This window comes from Scyliorhinus torazame, chromosome 3 (assembly GCF_047496885.1).
Source record: "Scyliorhinus torazame isolate Kashiwa2021f chromosome 3, sScyTor2.1, whole genome shotgun sequence".
Lineage (NCBI taxonomy): Eukaryota > Metazoa > Chordata > Chondrichthyes > Carcharhiniformes > Scyliorhinidae > Scyliorhinus > Scyliorhinus torazame.
In genome coordinates this window covers 154,865,516-154,883,076 of record NC_092709.1, presented here as the reverse complement: position 1 = coordinate 154,883,076, position 17,561 = coordinate 154,865,516, and the positions used below count along the sequence as shown (strand labels likewise).

At 46.7% G+C, this 17,561-nt stretch overlaps 1 protein-coding gene across 13 annotated transcripts in view; it reads left to right on the top strand.

The window, feature by feature from the left end:
- Positions 1–17,561, top strand: part of LOC140408764 (prominin-1-A-like) — a 362,788-nt gene that overhangs the window by 126,222 nt on the left and 219,005 nt on the right. For 9 of the 13 annotated variants that reach the window (XM_072496421.1, XM_072496410.1, XM_072496411.1 and 6 more), the window contains 2 exons: positions 14,227–14,285; positions 16,002–16,028. In XM_072496421.1, the coding sequence (XP_072352522.1) occupies positions 14,229–14,285; positions 16,002–16,028 (84 nt within the window). In that variant the 5' untranslated portion in view covers positions 14,227–14,228. The remainder of the gene's footprint in view (positions 1–14,226; positions 14,286–16,001; positions 16,029–17,561) is intronic. The other 4 variants (XM_072496423.1, XM_072496416.1, XM_072496415.1 and 1 more) reach the window with 1 other exon arrangement.

Below are 17,561 nucleotides of genomic sequence, written 5' to 3'. Positions count from 1 at the left end.
TGCCTCCGGAGCCCAAACCAAAGTGTGGAATAGCTCTTAGGAGTTTACTTTGCATTTTGTTTGTTTCCTAGTCTGGTACTTGGGCATGCCTTCTATGAGGATCGCAATGCTCATCTCATCCATTGGTCTTCCAAGGCAAATCTGACTTTTAATTTGTCATGCACTTGGACCTTACTTTCCAAACATTGTCCCCACTCAATTAATATGTAATGACTCCAGATCAGGAACATTCCTGATTCCCAATGGTTCTATGCTGCTTGTTTTGCCTACTGGCAGGTACCTAATTACCTTCTCATAGCCTTCCAAGCTGATGTTGTAGTTTCTTTGAACAAAACACACAAACGAACCCCATACAAGCGAGTATCTGCCTGACTAGCCTTTCCCCATTGCAACACCACACCTGAGATACCTCAGATAGAGATTTAAACTAATTATATTTTGCCTTCAGTACAACCCTTTGATGCTGCGACCCAAAAGTATAATTTATACCGCCAATGGAAATAACAGCCTTCTTATGGGTCAAGAAACCCAATGTTTATACGTTGCCTTTAGCTACTTTGATCTGAGGAACCTACATGAATTGAAACCTCCCTGTTTACACTTAACTTCAAAGTATTTTTGAGATTTCTTGAGACAACCAGGCTCCTAATAATAAAAATGTCTTTATTGTCACAAGTAGGCAATGAAGTTACTGTGAAAATTCAGATAGATCCAAAGTAGTGATTATGATCCTAGATGTGCGTGCCTTTTACCATCATCCCAGTAACACAAAACTCCCCATTTGAACCGTAAATACCCTAGGTGGATTTTAATTGCACTTACTTCATGGAACCAGGTGCTTCCATTATCTTCCTTGTTTCAAACCTCAATCCAGACCTAAAGGTTTTACTCCTAAAACATACAAATCATGAAATTAGACATTTTCAGTCCACCATCCTCTAAAGTAAGCACAGAATCAATAATTGAGTGGTGGCTGAATGTCAAACCAAATAGTTTTTTTCACCATAAGTCTCTTGTTGCTCTTCTGTCTCTGTCTGCTAGGTTACAATTCTTGGGTATCTGAAAGGTGAAGGACACAGGAATAGGTTGTGGTGAGGGGATGTGAATGTAGGAGATTCATCTTTACATTGTCTGTAGATTTAAATCAGAAGACATTGAAGGAGAAGTGGAAGTGGGATGTGAGGAGGATGATGAGGTTTGAGAATATGATCATCCTTGGCTTCAGCCGTGCCCATTGCCTTCGCAGTGACTGCTCCAGTAATGGAAAGCACAGCCTCCTCCACGAAGATAGACTCAACACTGTGCCTGTCCCCTGGTGGCTGCGTGTCTCCTTGACCCTTCAAATGGAAGAAAAATGTGGCACATTATTCTCAAGTGACGTGGCTGCTTCACGGTTTAAATAGCTAGTGTGAGATGAGTATGAGGCTTACAATAGTGTTAAGCATGTGAATGAGATGCAGCTATGAATTTTAGATAAGCATCCTGATGCAGATTATTAGGTGAGTGAGGGTGTGGTGCATGAGCTGTTTTGAGGCTTATGGTGAAATTGGTGACTTAATGTATTCGAAGATAATTTGCTGATCTTCACTTGAGACCATTAAACTGCTTGGGAGCTACATCCAGACCCTTGGAGCTTGACTGTGAGCATTGACAGCCGTGATGGCCCACTGCCTGCTAAGCATTTCCTTGGAGAGCCTCCTAGTGTCCTTTGGATACAGAAGCTCCTTGTACCTCCTTTACCAAGGCCTCCAGTGCAATGTCTAAGAACCTTGGAGTGCACACTTTCCTATATTGTGCCTTTATTCAGTCTTTTTCAAATCAGAGTGACTTCATTGTACAAAGACTTTGACAGCTACAATGCACCTTCCCTTTAACTTGTGTAGCCTCTCATGATTTTGGACCTCTTGCAGAGTTGGCATGCTGCCTACATTGTGACATCTTTGGTGCATTTCCAATTTATCTTACTGAATTCCTAGCTTACACAGAATACTTCATTCTGACTCCATAAGATTTACTGTTTTGAGTCAACAAGCTTGGCAGGAAGACTGAGATAGCTTTAACTGCCAGCCAAATCAGAGGGCAGCTGCTTCCAGAGCACAAATGGAAATTGGCATCTTTCTGATTTTGGACAAAGATAGAGTTATTCAGGCATGAAGTGTTGATGCCGGCAGGGTGTACAGATAAACTCAGCAGCCACAGACCAGTCAGTTTAATCTCAAAAGCGTGAAAGCTTTTGGAATCAAGTATTCGGGACAAAATTAACAGTCAGTTGGACAAATGTGGATTAATTAAGGAAGGTCAGCATGGACTTGTTAAGGGCTAAACTTGCTAACTTGAGTATTTTGAGGATAATGTAGTACATGAAGTTCCAAAAGCCGTTTCATAAAGCACCACATAACAGGCTTGCCAGAAAAGTTGAAGCTTCTGGATGCAAAGTTGGCTGAGTGACAGGAAACAGAGTGGTAGAGAACGGTGCATTTTTTAATACTGGAGTAAAGTGCATAGTGGGTTCATCAACGGTAAGTGTTAGGAACTCTGCTTTACCTGATCTATATTAATGGCCTAGACTTTGGTGTGCAGGGTACAAATTCAAAATTTGGAGATGACACAAAACTTGGAAATATTGTAAACTGTGAGGAGGGTAACGATAGACTTCAAGAAGACAGACAGAAAAGCTGGTGAGATAGACATGTGGCAGTTGAAATTTAATGTGGGGAAATGATTCATTTTGGTAGAAGGAAATACAATATAAAATAAGGGGTGCAATTCTAAAGGAGGTGAGGAGCAGAGGGACCTGTACTATGTATAGACAAATCATTAAAGGTGACAGAGCAGATTGAGAAAGTGACTAATAAAATACATCACATCCTGGGCTTTACAAAAAGGAGTTTGGAGCACAAAAGCAAGGAAGTTATGATGAACCGATGCAAAACACTGGTTCAGCTTCAGTTAGAGTACTGTGTCCAGTTCTGGGCCCAGACTTCAGGAAGATGCTGAGACATTAGATAGGATGCAGAAAATATTTGCAAGAATGGTTCCAGGGATGCAGAACTCCCAACCACGTGGATAGATTGGAGAAGTTGGAGTGGTTTTCCTTGGAGAAGAGAATAATAAGAGGAAATTTGATAGAGCTGCTCAAAATCATGATCTGGACAGAGCAGACATGGAGAAACTGCTCCTAATGGCAGAAAGGTTGAGAACCAGAGGATACTAATCTAAGGTAAAAGGAGCAACGGTGACTTGAGGGAAACCTTTATATGCAGTGTGATTAGGATCTGGAATGCATTGCCAGAGAGTGTGGTGGAGACAGATTTGAATGTTGGGCACGATCTAATGGGAGAAGTTGTGACGAGCAAGACTTGCTGGGTGTTTCCCGACAACCGACCCGGCGAGACCGCAACTGATATCTAACGTCAATTAGGGGATGGGGCGGTCATTAACAATGCTTCACGGCAGAATGGCTGTCCCACAAGCTGATTTGCCTGGATTGCATCGGGCAGCTCCTCGCTAACGAGGGGGAGCAGCACATAAACTGCTCCCTCCGAGCAAACCCCAGCTAGCAGGCAGCCATGCCACCTCACAGGCCAACCCGACATTTTGGTGATGCTGATCTGGCTAGACTGTCGGACACGGTGGAGTTGTGAGGGGCTATCCTGTTCCCCTGAGGGGGTCAGCCACAGGTCAGCCAGTGCAGACTGGGAGGCGATGGCTGTGGCCGTCAGCTCAGGGAGGGTAACCAGGAGGACCGGCGTCCAGCGCCGTAAGAAATTCGACGGCTTCTACTGGGCCGCACAGGTGAGTTGGCATTGCCCCCTTGGCACTGGTTGCGCCTGCCACGCACAGACCCCCCCCCCCTCCCAACAACGAGTCAGCTAAGGATATAAGAGATGGCGCCGGCAATGCATGGCACTGAGGCCAACACTGCTAGCGTGGTGACCACAATGGAGACCCTGCAGCACAAGGTCAGGATCATGAGTGTTGGTGTCCAAGGCATTGCTCAGTCTGTGATGGCAATGGCTGAGTCTCAACAACATGTCCCAATCACTGGGGGAGGTATTCCAGATGCATTTGGAACTTGCTGAGGCAATGCGGAGCATATCCCAGTCTCGGGTGGGCATCGCCTAGGCACTCCAAAAGCGTGGCCCAGTCACAGAGGAGCATCACTGAGGGCGTCGACACCATGGTGCAGACAATGGGGACCTGCCAGGGCTGGCAAATACAGATGATGCAAGAGTCTTTGGAGCTCAGTCCAGCTGCCCCTTCATCCCAAGGTTGCCCCCAGGGCCCTAGAGGCAATGTCTGTGAGGAGGTCATGGGGGAGGCCGACCAGGAGCTTTCCTATAGGGAGATGATGGCAGTCTCCAGCTCTCCTGAGTCCCCTCGTCCTGACAATGGCACATTTCGAGGTCAGCGGGTGGAACAGAGTGGAACAGCGAGATATGTGTCCCGGAAAGTCGGCAGGGGACCTCCGGCCTTCGGCCCACCAGAGAACGCATGCTAGGGGCATCAAAGGCCACGGCCTCTGCGCATCCTTGGGACACACCTCGAAGACGCTGGGGATCTTCGACTGCCCCAGGATGTAGCTGTTGTGCACACTCCCTGGGAAGCAAGCACACTAATGCATGATCAGGAGTTAGTGGTCACACATGTTCAGGGAGTAGAACCTTTAATGTTGATGAAGGGCACTCCTGGACTGCCTGGTGCACGCAATATGACATGCATGCAATCGATTACCCCCTGGAGCTGGGGCATGCCAGCAAGTGGAGAATCCTGCTGCCCAGGTATCTTTTTGGGCTTGATCCAGCTCAAACTTATATAGTCAGCTGCCTGGGGATACAGGGCACCTGTGACCTGACGGATGCACTTGTGGGCTATAGGTTGTGAAATGCCGCAAAAGTCCCAACTCGAGCCCTGGAATGAACCGGAAACGTAGAAGTTCAGGTGTGGTGACCTCGATGACTACCGGGAGCGGGTATCCTCCTCCTCCTCGTGGTGCCAGTCTGCAAGGATATGGTCCATGTGCTGCACCGTACCCTTGTTGAGGCGGAGCCTCCTGTGGCACATGCTGTCTGACATCTCCTCGCCTGTACACCTTGGGCCGTTGCTGGCCTCCCATCTGGGTCCCTCCCCAATTTGATGGGTGGCCGGGTTCTTAAAGTGTGGGATGGGTTTTTGTACATGAGCTGGTGCCTTGAGCTTCCGTTAACGCTGTTACCGCTGCCTTCTCCAGTGTCTGGTCGCCTGGACTGACACCCCACCGCGAGGGCAGCTGCTGCGGGGTCCACAATACCATCCATAATGTGATATCTGTAAGGAATTGGTGAAGATGAGAGCCTGACGATCAGTTATGGCTTCCATCCCAGGACCCTCAAACTCCACAAGACTCCCCCACCCTTACGTTACTCTTCATCTCTCAGGGTGCCATCCAACGAGCTGGTTGTGCTGGAGAGCCTGCTTTGCACGTGCACGCCCGGCCACGTAAGGGATCCCTGGGCACCCTCCTCCCCCGCCCTCGCCCTGTAGTGTGTCACCTCCAGTGTTCAGCAAAATGTTCAGGCCTCTCTGTCTGATTGGGATGCTCGACAGTAATAGTCGCTTGCGACATGGCACATCTATCCACAGGAATCCACTTGAGAATATTTTGTTTATTAAACAGTCAACAGTAACAAAGATATGCCGATCAACTACGTAACATTCCACACTAACCATTAAACAAGAAGAAAACATCACAGTTCCATATTGGTACCAATAGAAAGCTATATCAGCTAATTTGCACCAAACAAAACTGGTATCATCCCTCGAAGGTTCCTTAACAGAAATGGGGGACAAGCCTGAGAATGTATTATCATGTCCAGAACTTTGTTGTAGAAATTATCTGTCCATCAATGTGTGACTTGTTTCATGGATCAGTGCCATTCTCTGTCCAGGAGCCGCAGCTTATCCCTGACGGCCCAATCTCACCGGAACCAAATCCTGACATCCACATATTCCACTGGCGCTCAAGGTGGAGCTGAACATCCTTGACCTCCAAGAATGTTTAACCCACGGTGACGTGCCAGGTACATGCAGCACTCACCACATCTGCAACAAAAGCATTTCTTCAACGGCATCATCAGGTGGCCCATTTGGATCAATGTAGCGCATCAGGTCCTACAGCATCTTCATGCTTCAAACCGGTTTGCCTTCTGGTCTCATACATCCCCCTGAGCCCTGTATTTCACGAACCAGGAATCTTAGAAAAAATTTACTTCTTTCTGGCTACAGAAAAGGAAGGAACGGCAACAGCAGCCTCCAGGCATTTGCAGCCCCCAGAAGCAGCATGCAGCAGAAACAACTTGCAGCTGTGAAGTGCTCATGTAATTAACAATGCTTATTCCCTATTATCGCGGTGTCACAGTGGTTACCACTGCTGCCTTACAGCTCCACGGTCCTAGGTTCAATTCCGGCCTCGGGTGGAGGTCTGTGTGGAGTTTGCCCTTCCTCCCCGTGTCTGCGTGGGTTTCTTCCGGGTGCTCCTGTTTCCTCCCACAGTCCAAGGATGTGCAGGGTAGGTGGATTGGCCATGCTAAATTGCACTTATTGTCCAAAAGGTTAGGTGGGGTTACTGGATTACGGGGATAGGGTGGAGGTGTAGGCTTAAGTAGGGTGCTCTTTCCAAGGGCCGGTGCAGACTTGATGGACCAAATGGCCTCCATCTGCATTATAAATTCTACGATCAATTGCCTTCAGATGTGCAGCCAGAGGCAGCCACGGTCAGAGGGAGTTAAAGTGGCCCTCGCCATATGGCCATGGACAGGACTCTGTCCTGCAGTGTTCAGTGGGATGGGTAGGCACCAGATGGTTGCCCCTGTTATGGCACAATCCGGGGGGGGTGGCCTGTTGGAACCGCAGGTGCTGTTCCCCTCGCCCCCCCCCCCCCCCCCCCCACCCCCCAGCCCAGGGATGGCTCCCCCACTGATGTTGCCCATCCTCCCTGACCGGGCCCATTCCCTCCTGCAGGCTCCTCCCGCCCCAGCCCCCAGCACTGGGGCAGCAGCTCAAAGAGCCCCAGGCTAAATATCCGATTGCAAAGATGTCTACTCACCTCTTCAGCAGTCATTGCGCTAGCTTCACATTTTTAAATACGTGTGCTAAAGGTTGCCCACGCGACCAATCGCTGGGGAATCCGTTAGATCGTGGGAGACTGTTAGATAGGGGATCCATCTTGTTAACGATATGGAGATTGGCCTTAATTGGTGTCAAATGGTTTCTCACCACATTTAGGCAGGGTCTGGAACCCGCCAATGGGAGCGGGTCAGTTGATCGGAAACCGATCACTACCTGCCGCAGATCCTGATTTTGGCTTCTGCCGCAATCTAACCGCTTGCACCGATCTGCACTTGGTGCGATGCGGCCGTAAGATCGCAACCCTAATTTTCAAAGTGAAAATAAAACATTTGCGGGTTATGTGAAAAGGTGTAGGAATGTGACTAGATGAGTAGCTCTTAAAGTGGACTGGCATGGCCTCCTGTACTGTCGCGATTCTATGAAACCTTGGTCTTTAAGTGGCAGCTAAGCTAATGAGGATTTTGTGTCTTATAAGTAATTTAAGATGAGAGAGGATGCTAGCCACAATTTCTTCCACTGGCGCCTGTGATCAGATTTAACATGAATAGATTTTAACTGCATATTTGGATCCAAATCACATTAATTATGGTTCATGAAGGCCCAGCCAGAAAGATCCTAAAATGCCCAATTGCAGCTTCCAATGTGTTCCGAAATGATTTCATAATTTTTGCTTCCCATGCTCGGGTGCTCGGGGTGTCTGGTCCATGTGCAGATCGTTCTTTGAGGAAGAATTTACTCACCTCAATGCTAAATTTGCATTTTATTAATTTGACTACCCCTTTGGCTGATGCTTGTAATGTAATTTAAAATAATATTCTGGATTTAATCTTTCTTCCTTAACTAACTGACCAACTCTTTAAGATCATCCCTTAACATTTTCTGAAAGAATTTTGAGTTAAATGTGATAATTCTGTAAAATGTTGAAGATTCACAAAGGTGAGATTTAAAGTTAGTATATTTTGCAAGATAGTGAGTCAATGCCTTTGTACCTAAGAGAGAATGTTCTGACCATCTGTTGTTGCAACTTTTATTTTGCGACTTTAAATGTTGTCACCTTTAATGTTGAAAATGCCAATCAGTCCTTCTGATAGAATGAAGGTTTTTTAAATTTATTTTTTCGGGATGTGGGCTTCACTGGCTAAGCCAACATTTGTTGCCCATTCCGACTTGCGCTTAGATGGTGGTGGTAAGCTGCCTTCTTGAATGGTTGCAGTCCATGTGGTGTAGTTACACCAACTGTGCTATTAGGGAGGGAGTTCCAGGATTTTGACCCAGCGGCAGTGAAGGAACAGTGATATATTTCCAAGTCAGGATGGTGAATCACTTGGAGGGGAACTTCCTAGTAGTGGTGTTCCCAGATATCTGCTGCCCAAGGAGCTTTGGTGAGTCCCTGCAGTGCATCTTGCATATGGTACATGTTATGTTTCTTGTATTGTTCTCCAAGATAGCCAAAGTCGTAATGTTTACAAAGAACAGAAAGCTATATGTTTAAACCAAAGCTAGTTTATTTTACACTACTTGAAATGGTTCGCACACTCTACTGAGTAACAGCTAACAAAATAATAGTATTGAATCTATGTTACAGTAATTAATTATCTCTCTCGAACAATCTACACTCTAACTAAACCTCACACTATCCTTCTTCATCAACTTCTCCAACAGCTTCTCTCAGAATACTTAGAGACGCAGCCTTTTTTAAGACTACTCAGTGATGCCATCTAGTGTTGATATACATGAACATCTTGTTAACCCTTTACTCCTTAGATTATACATATCATTACAGTACACACTGCTGCTACTGTGCGCTGGTAGTAAAGGGAGTGACTGTTTGTGGAAGGGATGTCAATGAAGCCGGTTGCTTTGCCCTGGATGGTGTCAAGCTTCTTGAGTGTTGTTGGTGCTTGCTGCACCTTGTCTAGGCAAGTGGGAGGTATTCCAGCACTCTCCTGACTTGTGCTTTGCAAGTGGTGGACAGATTTTGGGAAGTCAGGAGGTGAGTTACTCCCCACAGGATTCCTAGCCTCTGACTTGCTCTTGTAGCCACAGTCTTCATATGGCTGCAAATACTTTGAGTGAATTGAAGACTTATCCAGTGTATCAAAGTTAATGGCCTTGAAGCAAGCCTTGCTGAGTGATTTAGTGATCTCTGTGGTGAGAAATTTAACTCCATCAACCTGCAGTGATATTGTAACTGATTGCAGTGCTCTTTACTGGAGAATTCCCAGCATGGAGCTGCTGTGATGGCAGCAGGATGTGTAGTCCTTTAATCACATTAAAGAATTTTCGCACGCACCCAATCAAGAAAACAAAGCACTAAAATGTTTTATAAGCATTTTTACATAGAATAATTAAAGATTGATGCATACACATGGGGTGAAGGTAGATAAAATATCATAAAAAAACATTTTCAAAAAATAATTTAAAAATTCTGCTAATTAATTAAATAGATGCATTTAACAATATTTCGCAAATATAATTCGCGGAATTCTCTGTTCCTGAGACTAAGTGGTGACACCGGGGCAGGATTAGTGGACTTCTATGACAGCAAAACTGGCACCGCAGCTGAACCAATTCACTGACCGTTAAGGGACTAGCACTGGCGCCACGTTGGATTGATTCCAATGAGAAAGGGTGCCGGAATCACTGGGTCCAGGATTGACACTCAGGAGGCTGACAAGCTGCAGCTGCATATACACACTTCGCTCCCTACGCATCACCCCATCAACAAGATGGTAGCGAGGAGAATGCCATCCCGATTTACAGACACCGAGCTTGAGACCTTGCTAGATGCCAGGGCGGAGAGGCAGGTGACCCGGTACCCCAGCCCGGGAAGGAGGCTGCCAGCCAACAATGTTCGCTGTGCTTGGGCGCAGAGGCTGTAAATGGCATCAGAAACACCATCCGGAACATCCAGCAGTGCCATAAGAAACTGCACGAACTGTTCGGGGCGGCCAGGATGAGTAGGCCGCACTGTGCCCCTGGCATCAACCCCTGTCCCACATACCCATAACCCTATCAACTGCCCCACTCGAAGGGCGGCCAAAACCCCCACCATGCACCAACTGTCAGCACCCATATCGGCTGCCCTGGCCGGGTGCCCTGGCCACTGAAGCCACCAGCTACCCATCCCCTGGGCTGCGTGCATCGGACGGACTATCCATTTTCTTCCCCCCCCCTTGCAATGGAAAGACCACTCATAACCGCTGGGAGCGTGAAAAGACTGGAGGGGGACCGCTGGATCTGCGGCCCCTGATCGCGCCGGAGCAGAGCGCCTTGGACATGGTTGGGAGGCCCAAAGGAAGGGCAGTTGTCTTGTGCCTTGCAGGAGCTGCTGGTGATCCCCGACCCAGCCACAGCCAGAGCCCCCGGTGCAGACCAGCGCTGAGGACACCAACACGGACGCAGGCCATCAACCTGATACCCAGGAGCTAGAGTCCGATGATGACACTGATTCCCTGTTACAGCTGTCTCTAACACTCTCCACCATCCCAGAGACACTCGCCTCGGTTGGGCATGTTAGTGACGAGACTCCTGGAGCACTGTCTGATGCGCACCACCCACATGCTCTGGTAAAGCAGTTGGAGGTAGGAACTCCCGTAGGGGTGGATGGCCGAAAGACGGGCAGGCCCCAGGATTAGCTGTCATCCACACAGGTTTCTGGAATGGACAGTCCCATGGATCGTGGAGATGCAGTCGCAGAGCCAGAGACTACATGAGGGGATGTCGGCGAACATCCAGCACCTGCAGGCGCAGGTGGAGGAGTCCAACTATGTGCAACAGCAGGAGGTGGTGACAGCTAGGCTTGCCACCCAGGCCAAACCACAGCTGGTATCCAGTGTGGAGGCCTTGAGGGTGAGGGTTTCAAGCATGGATCAGCATGTCCAAGGCCTGGGGCAATCTGCGCAGGCAGTGGCCGAGGTCCAGGAGAGAGCTGCCACTATAAATACCAATGAAACAGAACATCTGGAGGCCTTGTTCATCGTGGCCGGGGCCTTCAACCAGGCCGACCTCCAGCGTGTACTGCCAAAATTCCACCAACACATCTCTCCCACCAGGGGCGCCAACACTCTTGACCACTGCTACACAAAAATCAAAGGCACCTATCGATACATCCCTTGACCACACTTTGGAAAATCGGACCATTTGACTGCTCCATCTCCCGGCATACAAGCAGAAACGTAAGCAGAAGAATCCAATCAAAAAGGTCACGCAGTGCTGGTCCGTGGCAACAGAAGAACTTCTCTCTGCTTGGAGTCCGTAGACTTGTCCATATTTAAGAACTCAGCGACCAACCTGAACGAGTATGCCACCACCGTCACAGACTTCATCAGCAAGTGTGTAGAAGACTGCGTGCTGAAGAAGGTAGTATGTACGTTCCACCAACCAGAAACCATGGCTTAGTCTGATAATTGACCCCCTAATGAAGGCCAAGTCTGAGGCGTTCAAGACAGGCGCCCATGACCTATACAAGAAATCCAGGTTCAACCTCTGAAAAGTCATCAGGGATGCCAAGAGACAATATCAGACTAAGCTAAAGTCACAGACTAATGTCACGGACTCGCGCCGTTTGTGGCAAAGCTTAAACGACAAAACAGGCTACAAAGCGAAGCCGAGTCGATGCTTCAGCAGCAGAGCACCCCTGCCCAATGAACTCAATGCATTCTACGCTCGGTTCAAGCAGGAAACCATCAAACTGTTGTCAACTGCTCACAGCGGCAGGGTCCCAGGTTTGATTCCCGGCTTGGGTCACTGTCTGCGTGGAGTCTGCACGTCCTCCCCGTGTCTGTGTGGGTTTCCTCCGGGTGCTCCGGTTTCCTCCCTCAAGTTCTGAAAGATGTGCTTGTTAGGTGAATTGGACATTCTGAATTTTCTGTGTACCTGAACAGGCACCCGAATGTGGCGACTACGGACTTTTCACCGTAACTTCATTGCGGTGTTAATGTAAGCCTACTTGTGACAATAAAGATTATTATTATTAATGTTGTCAGTCCGTTACAACACAACCATGATATCACTACAATTGGGGGTCTGGTGAGAGGGTCTGATGGGGGTGGGGTGGGCAGGATTTACACTGGGGGGGGGAGTGGGCCCTCGGTGGACTTCGGGGCACTCACCTTGAAGAGCTATCCCCTTGTCTCATCGTGAGGTCCATGTGCCAGGTCCATGCTGGTAAACACCTCCACTAATCCATATGAATCCCGTCCCAGAGGAGATTCACGGAAGAGTGGAGAATCCGGTGCCCAGCCCGTTAATAGGATGCCGCCGCCAACGGGGGAGCGGAGCATCCGGAAGATGCCGATTCCGTTTTTGCCCCGAAGTTTGATTCTCTGCTGCTTTGGGAACTCCGCTGCGGGTGGCAGAGAATCCAGCCCATAATATCCATGGTGTTTGCCTAAGAATTGCCAAGTTTAAATTTCTGATTTTAGTTGTGTGTTTTATAATTAATTTGAAATCTAGGTGCTTTCTAGTTTAGGGGCAGAGCTGAGCTTGCTCTTACAAATTGCATATTGTTACCAAGAAAGATTTTAAAGAAGTGGATTATTCTTGCTTGGAATGGGATTGGTGATTAATAATGACTTCGTCATTGCAATTATCTATTTTGTGGAAGAGATGATGACACTTTCCTCCTGTGTGAAGCAGCAGCATCATCGACTTTCCTATTAGACTGTTGCAGATTTGTTTTTAGTGACTGGGGCACTTGCTGTGCCATTGGCTTCATTGTAAGCCTCCTCTTTGTCCTTTTCATTCCTATGAAACCGCTCTTCTCCCTTTTTCTTCTTCCCAGCCTATTGTTCCTCTCCTCACTTCAGATTCTGATAGAAGGACATTTCCAGAATATTGGTCTCTCGAAGATGAAACTCTTGGGGCTGAATTTTACCCTAGCTTCAGGACTCCAACATCCGGGCAAAAGTGGGCCCAGAGCCTGTGCTTGCCAACAGTGGGACCAGCTCAATAATTTAACCGTAGGGCGCCTGAGGGCCCAACATCCAATTAAGGACAATTGGTGAGCTCTTAAAGCTGTTGGTCCAATCGGAGTGCGGGCTACTCTGAAACTTCAATAGCACTCCTACCGAGGGATATAGGCACTGATAAGGCAGTTAGGAGACCTTTAGAGAGGGTGCAGAAAAGATTTACGAGAATGGTTCCAGACTCCAACCATGTGGATAGATTGGACAAACAGGAGTTGTTCTTATTGGCGAAGAAAAAAATAAAGGAAATTTGATAGAGATGTTTAAAATCCTGAGCGGTCTAGACAGAGTTGATAGAAAGATACCTGGTGGAATTTACCAGCTGTTCACGCTGGCGGTATATTCCAGTTCCACTGACGGAAGTCCCGTTGACAACAGCAGGACCAGAAAATTCCGCTGCCAGGCCGCCTCCGCCGCCAAAAATCACGTGGCGGATTGTCGGTAAATCCAGTTCACTGTTCCAATTTGCAGAGGATACTGATTAAAGGTGAATGGCAAAAGAACCACCAGTGACGTGAGAAAATATTTTTTACATGGCGAGTGATTCGGAGCTGGAATGCACTGCTCGAGCGTGTAGTGCAGGAAAATTTAACGAAAACGAATTGTGTAAGCATCTGAAGAGAGAGATTTGCAGTTTTCTAGGGAAGGGAATAGGGCGAGCTAGGTTGTCGTGGCAGATGGCCATCATCGACGTGAAGGGCTGTGTGCCACCTTCTCTGCTGTCATCATTTTATAGTTCCGTGTACTTCTGGATTAGTGCTGTGCTTAGATTTTCTACAGACTGGTTCAAGCATGTGATCCTTGAAATAATGATGCAAATTACAGCATATCTAAGAGGTAATTCATGCACTGATCTGCTTTTCATGTACATCCTTGTGTACGGCAGTATAATATTATATTGTCTTGTACTATGCAGTATATCTACCTAATAGAAGGAAAATTAGAACAAGTTTTCAAAAGCTCCCGAGTGCTTTTTGATTGCATTTATGTGCTGGCATGATGGCTGTTATAACTGTTTGCTTTTGCAGCCAATATCTGTTAGTACCTGCTCCCTTATGTAGAGTAAGAAATTAACAACTTGATTTACAAAAATCTTTTTCGAGCAAAACAGTATGATCTTGTATGTAAATGTTTTCTTTCTTTGTTCCAGAGATGATCATTGAGATAATAAAGCAAAACTATGAAGACGTTCTACACAAATATCAAGAGGTAATAGTTGGTTGGACAAACTACTATGAACTACAATACCTGACCATGTTCAAATAAAGCTAATGAGTACATTTCCCTTAAAATAAATCTGGTTTTGGTTAGATTTAGTGTTTGCGGTACGACAGCAACTATGGAAATTTACTTTAATAAAAGTTGCTGGAAATAGTCAACAGTTTTGTCAGCATTTGTGGGGAGAGAAACAGTGTTAATGTTTCCATACGAAAACCTTTCTTCAGAACTAGAAAAAGTTACAGATGTAACACGTTTTAAACAAATAAAAAGGGGAAGGGTGCGGGGAGGAAAGAACAAAATGGGAGGTCTATCATGGGGTGGAAGGAAGGAGGGATTAAATGAAAGAATTGATGGTGCAAGGCCAAAGAGAGTGGTATTGGGACAAGTAAGAAAACAAATGGTTTGACTAGAGGAGATACGGATCACCGAAAAATCAATGGCTGTCTTTTGAAAGAAATAAAATAAGAAAAAACAGAGAAACAAGTGGGAGAAAAAAGAACAAAACTAGCAGAGAAAAGGAGAAAATATTAGGGAAAGAGGTTATGATCTAAGGTTGTTGAATTTGCCAACAAGTCTGGCAGACTGTAAAGTGCCCAGTCAAAAGATGAGAGGTTGTACCTCAAGCTTGCACTGGGCTTCATTAAAGCACTTCAGGAGACCGAGTGAAGAAGAATGTGAAGAATTAAAATGGCAGGCAACTGGAAACTCATGGTCCTGCTTGGGAACTGAATGGAGGTGTTTTGTAAAATAGTCAACTGATCTGCATATTGTCTCTCCAGTGTACAGGAAACCACAACATGAGCAGCGAATACATTGTACCAAATTGAAAGAAGTGTAACAAGTCACTGTTTCTCCTGGAAGCAGCATTTAGGGCCTTGGAGAGTGAGAAAGGAGGTGGTAAATGGGCAGGTGTTGTATTTCCAATACTTTCATGGGAAGATGCAAAAGGGAAGAAGAGGGGCTTATTGACTGCGGCAGAGGATGGACTTGGATATTGTGGATGGAATAGCCCCTTTAGGAATGCTGAGAGGGGACGGGAAGATGTGTTTGCTGTTGGCATCACACAGCAAGTGATGGAAATGGTGGCAGTTGAATGGGAAGACTGGTGAAGTTAAAATTGAGAACAAGAGGAATCCTATTCTGGCTGTAGGAGGGTGGGAGATTGCTGAGAGTACATGAAATGGGAAAGTCGATGGCCCTGTCAACTATATGGGGTGGAGAATTCTGAGAAAATAGAAAGGCATTCTGGAAGCATGAGGATGGACGGTGCGTCGTCAGAACAGGTGTGACGGGTGTGAGGAAGTGCAGCCAAGGAAGCTGTGGGAGTCAGTGGGCCAAGAATGAATTTTGATTGATAGTTAAACCCCAGAAATGAGGAGAAAGGAGTCTAGGAAGAAAAGAGGGGAGTAGAGTTTGTGATGGACAGTGTGAGGATGAGTGAAAAATGTAAATTCAAAACAAAGTTTGTGAAATTTTAGAAATTTACTTCTTGTGTGATAGTCCAGTTTAGCAATGGTGCTTCCTGTTCACTACGTATCCTCGAGGTTGTGTTTAATGAAACAATAAGCTTGTGTTTTGAGCTGAATTTATTTGTGATTGTTTTGTTATCGCACCATTTCAAGCACTTACGATGATTTTGCTGATTTGTTTATATTTTTCATGCATCATTACTTTGTTTACATGCATCTGCTTTGGCATCCCCAGCCAGAAAATGTTGTTCTGACTCTCCAGGTACATTTATACCTTCTGAATTATTCTTAGAGAATGATCGCTCACTTTTTGATAAGCTTATGTTTAACATCAAAGCGCTCTGATGCAAAGCTGTTTTTAAAACCAAAATGATCTGGTAATTCTACTTTTACATTGATGCAACTTATTGATCTTCTATGGTTGAATAGACCAGCATTAATACACCTAATTTATTGTTATGGATCATGTACTGTAGAGCAGACAGATAACCTGATTTGAGGCCTCTCAATATTTTTGTGAATTGATTCAAAATTAAATGAGCTGTGCAAGTAGATATCTCCAAAAAAGGGTTCAATTTTTTAAAGGTAATTTTGTTTGGCCTTTTTTCCCTTTCTTGGTCAAGTAATTTATCTGTGTTCGACAGTTTCAGAAAGATCCTTGCTCATGTTTGAGAATTTGTTCTGTTGGGTAAAGAATGCACTTTTTCTTGGTAGTACTGCCGGACACTAAATTTTCCACATCAGCACTGTCTTTGTTTTTGCTAAGTTGTGTGTTTTTCTGTAACCAAATCTAATGCTGGTAGAAGGATTTGGGAGGAGTACAGCTTGATTTCATCTGAATGGTACCTCGTCTTAAAGGGTTAAATTAGCAGTACATGTGCATAAGGTTGACTTGTGCTCCCATGAGTTTAGAAGTTTGAGGGATAATCCAATCTGTGTTTAAAATTCTAAAGGGCCTTGTTGGGTTAAGAACATAAGAAGCAGGAGTAGGCCATTTTGCCCCCCCCCCCCCCCCCCACCCGAAGCCTCCTCAGCGATTCAATCAGATCACGGCTAATCCCATTTTAACCTAAACACCACTTTCTAGCTTCCCAAAACTTTTAGCCTATTTAAAGATCAAATATCTGCCTGACTCAACCTTAATATATTCAATGGCCCAGCCTCCACTGCTCTCTGTGGAAGAGAATTGCAAATCTGAGGCAGGAAATTTCTCCTCATCCCCATTTTAAATGGAAAACCCCTTACTTTGAAATTGTGCCCCCCAGTTCTACATTTTCGCACTAGAAGAAACACCTCTCTTCATCAAACCTGTCGGGCCCTCACAGAGCATCTACCCTGACTGGCCCCCTCAGAGCATCCACCCTGTCTGGCCCCCTCAGAGCATCCACCCTGTCTGGCCCCCTCAGAGCATCCACGCTGTCTGGCCCCCTCAGAGCATCCACCCTGTCTGGCCCCCTCAGAGCATCTACCCTGAATGGCCCCCTCAGAGCATCCACCCTGACTGCCCCCCCTCAGAGCATCCACCCTGTCTGGCCCCCTCAGAGCATCCACCCTGTCTGGCCCCCTCAGAGCATCCACGCTGTCTGGCCCCCTCAGAGCATCCACCCTGTCTGGCCCCCTCAGAGCATCTACCCTGAATGGCCCCCTCAGAGCATCCACCCTGACTGCCCCCCCTCAGAGCATCCACCCTGACTGCCCCCCCTCAGAGCATCCACCCTGACTGCCCCCCCTCAGAGCATCTAGCCTGACTGGCCCCCTCAGAGCATCTACCCTGTCGGGTCCCCTCAGAGCATCC